Source organism: Lepus europaeus, chromosome 23 (assembly GCF_033115175.1).
Source record: "Lepus europaeus isolate LE1 chromosome 23, mLepTim1.pri, whole genome shotgun sequence".
Lineage (NCBI taxonomy): Eukaryota > Metazoa > Chordata > Mammalia > Lagomorpha > Leporidae > Lepus > Lepus europaeus.
This window is the reverse complement of record NC_084849.1, coordinates 27,605,393-27,615,646: the sequence shown is the minus strand read 5'-3', so window position 1 is coordinate 27,615,646 and position 10,254 is coordinate 27,605,393. Positions and strand designations below refer to the sequence as shown.

Here is a 10,254-nt window from a genome sequence, read left to right as displayed (position 1 = left end):
CGGAGCGCAGACCCTCTGAGCAGTAGTCCCTAGGGGCTGCGGCTTTGGGACCACGGCCGGGGGCTACGCGGAGCGGGGAGCGAAGGCGTCCGGGAGGCGAGGCGCAGGCTACTGGGTGGGCCCCAATGGCGGGGGGGGGCTGCAAAGGGCCAAAGTTAGGCTCCAAAGGGGTCAGCCTTGAGTCGGGGGGCAGGGAGTCCGCCTACTGGGGGGTGGGCTAGGGTGCCTGTTCCGGGGAGCGTGCGGTCCTGATGCCGCAAGAGCGAAACTGGTGTCTCGCCCTGGCGCCTCGGGTTGGCGTCCCGCCGGGCTTCTGGGGGTCCCGGGCGGGGGTCCCCGGCTCCTCCGGCGCGCCCCTCCCCCACGGCGCGTAGCCGCGGCCGCTCACTCCGCCCAGCGCTCGGACCGCTCGCCGGCCCCGCCCCTCCGCCCCGCCCCCGGCGCGGCCCCGCCCACTCGCCGCCCCTGGCCCCGCCCCTCCGCTCGCCCATTCAGATGTGGGTTAGGGGTGAGCGGGCGGCGCCGACGTCACAAGCTTCCAAGATGGCGCCGGGCGGGCGGCTGTGAGCGGCGCTCGGGGCGCGCTGGGCGGGGAGCCGAGCCGGGCCGGCGGCGGGCGGACGGGGCGGGCGCGGGCGGCGCGGGCCGGGCGCCGAAGACGAGGGGTCGCGAGCGAGGCCGGCCGGCCGGCGGGCGGAGCGCCGCCGCCGCCGCACACGAGGTGAGAGGGTGGCCGGGGGGCGGTGAGGGGGCGCGGGCGGGGGCCGGGGCGCGCCTCCGGGGAGAGGGGCGTGGGCGCGCGCGCGCCCGGGCGACGTGGGGGCTGCGCGCGTGCTCGTCCGCCGGGCCTGGCCGGGGGGGCGCAGGCGGGACCCCCACCCCCGGCCGGCCCCGGCGGGGCTTTGTGGCTTCCGCGGTGCCCGGCGGGGGCGCGGGCGGCCGGGTGGACCCCGGGCACAAAGCCCCCGGGGCCGCGCCGGGCCCGGGGCGCGGGTCTGCAGAGCGGGGGACGGCAGGCGAGCGGGCGCTGGTTCTTTGTGCCTTTTCATTAGCGATCTAATCCGAACGGCGTCGGGCGAGCTGCGCTGCCTGACAGGCGGGCGGCCTCCCATTATGCAGACGGCCCCGCGCCCGCCGTCGCCCCTCGCTGGAGGATTTTGTGATCTCCAGAGCTGCGGCCCTGCGCGCCCTGCGCGGTCCCCCCTTCCCAGCAGGAGGACCGGCCAGGGCAAAGGGGGCAGGGTCGGGCCTGGAGGGGCCGCTCTCGGAGCGCCAGCCCTGCGCCTGGTGGGCTAGCTGCCCTGCCCCCAGACCGCTCCCCTAGGCAGCCGCTTGGCAGGAAGAGAGATGGGCTTGGGGGAGGGGGTCAGCTGGCCCAGGGAGGGGGCCTGGGGGCCCCAGCTTGTCACTCTGTTTATCTTCCAAGATGGTTCGTATTCACGCAGGCTTGGGTGTGTGCGTGAGTGGTGGTGGGTGGGGGGCAGAAATGCTTCTCCCTGGGGGTGGGGGGGGATGAAGCCAGATAATGCTCCCAGCGGCCCCACCCAGAACAGCCCGGGACTGCTGGGGGAAGGAGCCCGTTGCGGATCCCGGGAGGCTGGAGTGCGCTTTAAGTTCTTTGGCCATGCCTTCTCCTCCCCCTCCACCCGCAGTGTCTTTCCTGGTAGGAGTTGCCAAGCACGGCTGGAAAGCTATGCTCCCGGCCCCCCAGCCCCCAGCAGCAGGAGGGGTGTAGCCCAGGGAGGCCACCTCTCTGACATATGTGGTGGGGGGGAGGGGCAGTGCCTTGCCCATAGGAATCCCGAGGCAAGGCAAGGCGGTGGATTGTTGACTGATATGGGGGATTGCTGTGCCTCTTGGCCTGGGGGAAGGCGAGAGCTGGCAGGTAGGTAGTAAGGGGAGAGACTCAGCTTCTAGGCTGAAGTTGGGGCTGTATTCCAAGGACCCCCCCACCCCTGCCCCGGGAAGGAGGGATGGAGCTGGGGTACTCAAAACCTTTCTCTGTCTCACGTTATTGCTTCCTGGTTGGACTCCAGGCCCCTCCATTCCCATCTGCCGGTGCCTGGGTTCCCTGGGCCTTCAAGGAGAGGAGGCCATGTGGCCGGTCTAGAGCCCTGGCTCCCAGAGAGAGAATGTGCCTGGTGGGGCAGGGCTGCCCTAGTGGCCTGAAGGGGACAGCAGATGGGCCAGGCCGAGGCCAGCCTCTGGAGACAAAGCTGTGTTGGTGACATTGTGGGTTTACTGGGCTCTTAACACCCAGGAGGTTGGCTGGAAGGCCAATCCTTGGGGACGGAGCGGAATCCGTTGGCCACCAGCACTGCTTCCTGGAGTGAGTCGGTCTGCCTTCGAGTGAACCTTCCAACCTGTGCGGCTGACTTAGGGAAGCCCCTGGGTCCCCCTGGGCAGGTTGGGCGGAAGCTCCCCGCCTGCCTCCCTTTCTGGGGGAGTGGAGGGGGGCAGAGCTCCCAGGTGGGCCTGCTTTTCCTCGGGCGTCTCCCCAGCTTCCCGCAGGCCGGTGTGGGCAGGAGCGCAGCTTGGCCAAGCGCTGCTGTGTGCCCAAAATTTGTCCCGGCCAGTTGTTGGGACTTGCAGATTAGTCACTGGGCTTTTACGAGCTATTCCTGAAAAGAGAAATCTCCCTCTGGTTGCTGGCTCTGCACAGAGGAAGCAGCAGCCCGAGGGAGCCCGACCTTTAATTAAAGCAGAAACAGAAATGATTGCCGCACTTGCTGGAGGGAGGCGCCGCAGCGTGGGCAGCGGTGGCCTGGCCTGCTCTGTGCGGTACCTGCTCCTAGGGACAGGTAGGCACGGTCTCCTCCTGCTCCCTGGCCTTGGCCGGCAGCCCGGGCTCTGTCCGCAAGCGGCAGCCCTGGATTAATCCTCACGTAGTGTTTTCTTTCCACAGATCGGATTTCTCATTTTGCTAATAAGCGCAGCCTCCGATCCACTTGAAGTCAGCTGTTGTGGACTCTGAGCAACAGGGCTTTGCATTATTGAGCTGCCAGGCGCGCTGCCTTCCTAGAGTCCTTATTGTCTGCCAGGGTCAGACCACGGGGTGGGGGGCAGTGCCTTGTAATCAGCAGCTAGCCCCCAGGGAAGGGCTGGCTGGGCAGTTCTGCAGTCAGGAGTGAGGAAGGAATAAAGTTCAGTTTACCCAGGGGACCTGTGGTTCTGCCCTTTCTTTGCTTGGCCAGTTGGCCTCCGGCAGTCAGCCCCACCCCATAGCTCCTCTTGCCCACTGGGGCGCCCCCTCCCCCACCCCTGCCCCAGCCGGGAGCTTTTGCCTGGGAAAGCCAGAAGTTGGGTTCCTGCCCTCCTGGCTCCTTGAGAGACCCCCACCCCCTTGGGGTACTGAGCAGGGCGCTTGCGCAGGCTGTCAGGAAGTCTGGGGTGCCTCGCTGGCTCTGCCGGGGACTCTTGACTGTCCCTGCTGGACAGTGTCCCCGTTTGTAAAATGGGAATGAAAACCTGGGTGCCCATATCGCCCGGCCTCTGGAGCTCATCCTGAGGAAGACAGGCAAACAAATGATTGTGAGATAGGGTGATAAAGGGCTGGCACTGGCCGTGGTGTGGGAGGGAGGGGGCCGGCCGTGGGCCTGGAGGGGAGCCCTGGGTGGCTAGCCGGTTGGCTGTGGCTGTAGGTGACCGTTTTAACCGGGGTGGGGGGGGTGGGCGGTGGGTGTGGGAAGGCAGACACCGGGAAAGGAGAAGCCAGCTCGAAGCCAGCTCGGGAGCACCGCTGCCTACGGGCATGTGGGAGGCTCTTTTTGAGAGCTTTGCATTTCAGCCAGCCACCGTGCAGGCACAGACTAGCTAGCCCGTGGCGAGGTGAGATGGGTGAAATCGCACTGGCTGGCCCTGCCCTCCGGCGCTCACCGACCAGCCCTCCAGGCAGGGCGATAGCGGGTTTTCTCGGAATCCTTCCAGTTCTGCACTGCTGGGCCCGCAGGCCAAGTGCCTTCCTTGGACGCCAGAGCCCGTGGGGGCTCCTGCGGTGGGGCAGGCGCTCCCCGCTTCCCCAGCCTGAGCTCAGGACGGCGGGAGATCCGGCCCTGTAAGCCCTAGCTCTCGTCCCAGGGAGGGGTGGGGCAGGGACCCCCCTCCCCAGGACAGGGCCCGGCTCCTGATTAGGGGCTTCCAAACAAGCCCTTCCAGTTTGACTCTCCCTGGCACAGCCAGCATTTGCTTCCTGCTGGGAGGGGCCTTGCCCTCGGGTTAGGGACCCGGCTGGGGGGGAGGGCCGGTGGGGGGAGGAGGGGCTGCAGGCTCGCCTTGAGCCCAGTTTTAGCTGGGAGTGGCAAGGCAAGAAAAGCAGGTGGGGATGGGGGTTGCCTTGGGCCCCCAGTGAGCGTGATAAGGAAGGGCCCAGCCCCTGCCACAGTCCAGGACGGGAGGGTGTGGCTGCACTAAGTGGGAGAGCGACCCTCAGGGAGGCTGCCAGGCTTGGGGGGCGGGGTGCTTGGGGGGCCGGTAGTCTCCTTCCGACTGCTCAGTTTCTGTGTGGTGAGTTAGGGGAGAGAAGGAGGGTGGCCTTGGGCTTGGAGCTTAGAGGTCCTTGTGCTTATTTCCTGTCGGAGCACACGGGAGGCAGGATGTGGGGAAACGCAGGTGGCCCGGCCGCCTCACTTATCCCATGGGAATTCCATGGTGGCTAAGGAAAGGTGGGAGTGGGCCTGGTGGGGTGGGTGCCTCCAGGTGGGAGCTGGCCCGGTTGTGGATGGAGGTGGAGGGGCTGTTGGCCACAGTGAGGGCGTGGCTGCCCCCCCCCCCCCCGCCCCGTGGCTGCACTTGGGCCCTGTTGGTGACTGCCCCATGGGCCCTGCAGCTCCCTCTGCACCTCCGTGACTATTGTTCACACACAACGTGGGGAGGGAGAGTGGGGCCCAGGACCCGTGTGGTCTGTGCTGGCGCCCCGCCCCTTGGTTGGGCCCATGTCTGGGTGGACTTAGGCGGCTGCCATTTCCGCTGCTCTAGCAGGTGCCGGTAACCAGAATCCAGCAGGCAATGAGGCTGAGTTCTTTAGTGCTGTTGCCTGGGTCGCTCAGAACCGCCACCCTCCAAGGCCCGGGGGTGGTGGCAGCAGCAGCTGGGGGTGGGGGGAGCCCCACCATCTGAGGCTGAGATCGACTGGCTGAGTCGTGGTCACAGAGGGGCCTCTCCTAGGGGTTCCTGGCCTCATAGCCTGGGGTTCCAGAGTCTGCCCTGGCCTGGCTTCTGGGTAGCTGGGCTGGGCCTGACAGTGACGCTTGGTTCCTGTGGCTGAAACAGGTGTGACAGGACCACAGCCGCCTCTTGTTCTCCTTGACTTCAGCTTCCCTGCGGAGGTTGGTTTGCTTGGCTGTGTTGTGTGGTCAGCGTGAGGCCACTCACCTGGAGGCAGGGAGCCAGAGCTTCAGGGAAGACTCGGCTGGGCTCCCTGTGCTGGGGCAGTGCTGTGGGCTCTCCTGGGGTTGACTGTGTGTGTGTGTGGAGAGGCGGGGGGGACTGGCGAGGCCCTGGGTGTGCGGTGGCCGCGGCGGGTGTCCCAGGCAGAACAGCGATTGTTTGGAGTTGGCGACACAGCCCTCCTCCTGGTCTTAGGGAAGAGGCCCTTGTCTTGCTGCTGTGTCTCCACTGCAGCCCTCCCCCAGGTCCTCAGGAGCCCCCCCCCCCCCCCAGCAGACCCTCCACGGCCCAGGGGACAGGTGGACTCTGCGCCGTCCTCCGCCTCCCATCCCCAGCCCCTTCCTTCCCTTCCGGCTAATGGCCTCTTCTGGCCCGTGCAGATGTGTGCCTTCGCCACCCAGCTCCAGAGAGGCCTGTAGGGGGGGCACACATGGGTTCGTGGGGTCTGGCCATCCTCGTAAGGAAAGGGAGACACCAGGCCATGCAGCCTGCTGAGGGTCCACCAGGTGGGGAGGCGCTGGCCTTGGGTCATCCCCGGCTGTGGCAGGTGACGCTGAGCGCCCTGTGCAGGCCGAGGGGACAGAGGGGACAGCGTTCTTTCCAAAGTCCCACATTCCGGGCCTGTGGGGAAGCTGATAAGGGCAGCAGGGCTGGCTGGGCCGCTCTGGCAGGAGGGGGACTTTGACTTCATGCCCCCAGCAGGCAGCTTGCACCTCCCGCTTCCTGGTAGCGCCCCTCCCCCACTGCCCCCTCTGCCTCCAGGTGCGCATGGCCTGCAGCACCAGGGCGGGCTCTGTGAGTTAGCCCTGAGGCCCGAGGTCTCCCTGAGGCCTGCGCCAGTGCACACGGATACGGTTTGAAATGGTGCTTTCCTTTTATTCATGGTTTGTCCTTTAGCCTGCTGTAGGTTTACTTATTGGATTTTGAGTCCTGACTGAGGTTGGCTTGGATGGTCCCCACCCCTCCACCTCTGTGGGCTTCATTTTCCTTGCCTGTAATATTTTTTTTTTTTTTTAAGATTTATTTATTTGAGAGGCAGAGAGAAAGAGGTCTTCCATCCGCTGGTTCACTCTCTAGATGGCCACAGTGGTCGGAGATGAGCCAATCCGGAGCCAGGAGCTTCTTCCAGGTCTCCCGTGTGGGTGCAGGGGCCCAGGCACTTGGGCAATCCTCCCCTGCTTTCCCAGGCCATAGCAGAGAACTGGATCGGAATTGGAGCAGCTGGGACTTGAATTGGTGCCCATATGGGATGCCGGCACTGCAGGCTACAGCTTCACCTGCTATGCCGTAGTGCCGGCCCCAGGGGTTGTGAACATTTGAGGCCTCGCATGTCAGCCACCCGAGGCCTCTTCTCCCCAACACTTCAACATCGCCACCTTTGCCCCACGTCAGCACTTGTGCCAGTGGTATGCAGAGCCCTGGTGGGACCTGCTCGTCCTGGACCCGTCCAGGTGGCTGAGGGGTAAATGTAGACCAGTGAGCTCCCATCCGGGTGGTCCCCTGTGGGACTGCGTGTCCTCACCCCGGCTGGGATGAGAGCTGCCTGCTCTTTGTCATGGAGCAGTATTTTTCACTTGAAAGAAACGCTCAACAGAGGAAAGTGTGCATGTTCAGATGTGGAGGTGTTCGGCAGACATCCTTGAAAACGAACAAAGGGAGCCTGTGGAGGGGGGAAACTGTGTTGCCAATGCTGCCCATTCTAAGCATTTGCAGGGAAAGTTAAGATGTTGGAAAGCTTGCATCCAGGGCGATGAGCTGGGCGGTTTCCCCGGCCCGTAAGTCTTCTTGGACAACATCAGCCGTGAGGCTAGCTGTTGGGATGGGTCGGTGTTGTACAATGAAACGTTTTCCAAGTGACCAGTGCTTGATGCTAACAGAATCCTCTCTGAATCCCAGTGCAAGGTAGACCACGGGACTCTGGGGCACCCGGATGGGAACTAGTCACTCCACGTGGCCTAGAGCCCGGTGCAGGGAGCGGAGGCAGGGTGGGGCTATGGAAGGAGGCCAGGATCGTAGAGCCAGGCAACACCGGGTGTCCTCCACGCTGAGGACAGAAGCAGTGGGGGGGTTCCAGCCCCTTCTGAAGAGCCAGGTGCTGAAGAGGTGGACTGAGAGGCGAGCGGTGCCGCCCTTCTAACTGCTAAGTTTTTCTTTCTTTTCTTTGCAAGTGTTTGTTTTCCCCATCAAAATGTATTCACATGTCCATGGGGCAGATTTATTACTGATTTTGAACTGGTTTATAAAAAAATGGTGCGTCTTTCCAGCACGGGGAGCGGAACAGCGCCGGCCTGATGCTGACAGCGTGGAAGGCGCAGGAGCCAGAGCTCTCTGGGAGTCCTGACTAATTTTAAGAATCTAAGTCGCGTGCTTTTGGAGCCGGGATGGGGCAGGGCACCGTGCCACCTTATCATCTTGCGTGTAGTATTTCTCCTTATCTCCCAGAATTGCTTCTGGCTTCCTGGCACTTGCCCAGCTGACAGACGCCTGCGAGTGCCCGCTGCACGCCTGGTGCTAGCGTCTGCGGCCGCTTGGGGCGCCAGCGGGGTCCCTGACTTTGGGGGGGGGGGTTGGGGCGGGGCAGGGCGCCAGGCAGCGGCTGAGAGGCGGTAGGGAGAATGGTGGGGTTGGCTTCGAGGAGGGGAGGGGAGGGGAGGGAGGCGGTAGGGAGAATGGTGGGGCGGCTTCGAGGAGGGGAGGGGAGGCCACGTGGGTCAGGTCCTCCCTGCAGACAGCACAGCCTCCCTGGGGTGCTGAGAGGCACAGCTGTGGAAGTGGGGAGGTGGACTTGGCGCCCCTCTCGGAAGCACGCAGCGGGCCAGGCCATGCCATGGCCTCCCTCCCAGGTGATCAGAATCCCTGGCAGGCCTTAGGCAGGGAGTGGCTTGGTGAGATGAGTAATTGAGAAAGTAACTCGGGTTGATTGGAGGGGGCTGGAAGCCGGCACAGGTGGGTCGTGTTTTCACTCAACAGTGGCTCTAACTCTGCCCCTCCAGGGGAGCTACATGGCTGCCCCCCAGGTTCTGGGGCCCTGGCTTGGGTGTGAGGACAGGGTGGTGGTGTGTGGGTTGTCACCTGTGGGAACCGAGCCCGCCAGTCTTGGTTCCTGCGTGGTTGCTGTGGTTGGGCCTGTAGCCTCTTGGCTCCTCTGCGGATCGGGATCGGGATCAGGCCCCAGGCCCCGCCCCCCTTTCTCTGGGACTTCTGCACGGAGCAGGCTCGGCTTCCTTAGTAGACTTAGATCGAGCTGTAAAGGTATTAGCCAGAGGGTGTAAGGCACATGCGTGCACACACGTACACACATCTGGAGGAGGAGGAGGAGGAGTGGAAGGCCAGCTCGTTGCTCAGTAGCAGGCATCCCACGAGCTGGACACCTCGGCTTCCCCGTCGCTAGGTACAGCACGCCCCCTCAACACCCACTGGAGCCCCCTCCTTCTGTGGAAGTCACCACTCTGCTGTCGTGTGGGTTAACCATGCCCTGGCTTTTCTGTCCACTCTTGGCTAGACCCCCTAGAGGGCCGGCAGCTTGTTGGGCCCGGCTTGCTGTCTTCTGCATGGCCCTGCGGTGCCGGCCCCCACACAGGCAGTGAGCGCTGGGCGGGTTCAGGGGCTTCGTGTGGTCCGTGTTTCCACGCCTGGCCTGAGAAGTGCCATTTATTTCATCTCTACGCTGTGATGCTGAGAGCCCTTCCAGCACCACCAACGCTCAAATTTTAAAAGCACAGTGAAGCTTTGCGAAATGTTGTGCGGGCGCCCCCCGCCCAGTGAATCCTTGTCTAGATCCCTTCTGAGCGCTCGGCCCCTCCCCTCTCACTCTTTCAAGTTACCTGCTGGACAGGTGAGCCCTCTTCTGTGAAGTGCCACACCTGGAGGTTCTCTGGCCCGGCTCACAGACTAGTCTTTTCTGTAGCAGTTGCCCAATTTTTTTTTTGTCCTTAAAAATCCTGAAACTCCCAGTGCGTGCCCACGCTGCCACCTCTGACTGGATTTTGTCCCCTGCACCTGCTCGTCCGCAGCTCCTGAGCTGGTTTGCCGGAGACACTGAGAGTTCCGGCTTGGGGCTGCCCCCGCAGGAGCACGTAGGCTGTTTCCCCTCTTTTCCGGTGGCTTCCTTCGGCCCGGGTCCCTGAAGGCCTCACCCACGTCCTTGTTGGCTTCCTCCTTTTGATAGACCCAGCCGGCTGCCACCAGGACCGGCTCAGGGCCCTCTCCGGGAGCTCTTCGGTGTCCTGTTTGAAGCGCGGGGTTCTGCTCTGAGTTTCCTGTTTTCTCCATGGGGCTTGCCATGTAGGATTTGAAGAAACCCCCTATGCCGTCTTTGGAAGCTGTCAGACCTTAGGCCTTATCAGGGTGTTTGTATCTGCAGCTGGCAGACAGGAGGCTGCTCCTAATACTGAGATTTTCAAGTCGTCACTAGGTTTCCTGTGGGTTCCCAACCGGCCCATTGGCTCAGCCGCCTCTTCCAAGACATACATGCTGTCCTGATTGGTCACTTGGCCAGCAGTCCTGTGTGGTGGTGTTCCTGTTGGCTGCGGGGTGTCAGGGGAGGTCCCTGGCTGGACCAGGTCTACCAGCTGATCAGATCCCAGTCCAGCGTCTCCGCCTCTTGAAGGTTTCTATTCAGTGTCTGGAAGAGTGTGCACAGAATCTGTCACTGGGGCGTGACCTTGTGGCGACACCGCCATCCCATAGGGGCGCCAGTTCACGTCCCGGCTGCTCCACTTCCTATCCAGCTTCCTGCTAATGACCTGGGAAAGCAGCGGAGGATGGCCCAAGTGCTTAGGCCCCTGCCACCCATATGGGAGACATGGCTCCAGCCTAGCCCAGCCCTGGCAGTTGCCACCATCTGGGAAGTGAACCAGCTGATGGAAA

General features: G+C 63.5%; 1 protein-coding gene across 1 annotated transcript; it reads right to left on the bottom strand.

Annotated features, from left to right (window-relative positions):
- Positions 1 to 528: 528 nt before the first annotated feature.
- On the bottom strand, positions 529 to 9,669 carry LOC133752054 (basic proline-rich protein-like). Its single transcript, XM_062182329.1, has 2 exons — positions 9,522 to 9,669; positions 529 to 995 (listed from the first exon to the last, which is right to left on the bottom strand). Exons 1-2 carry the CDS (start codon positions 9,667 to 9,669, stop codon positions 529 to 531), a joined length of 615 nt encoding a protein of 204 aa, XP_062038313.1.
- Between the last annotated feature and the right edge of the window lie 585 nt (positions 9,670 to 10,254).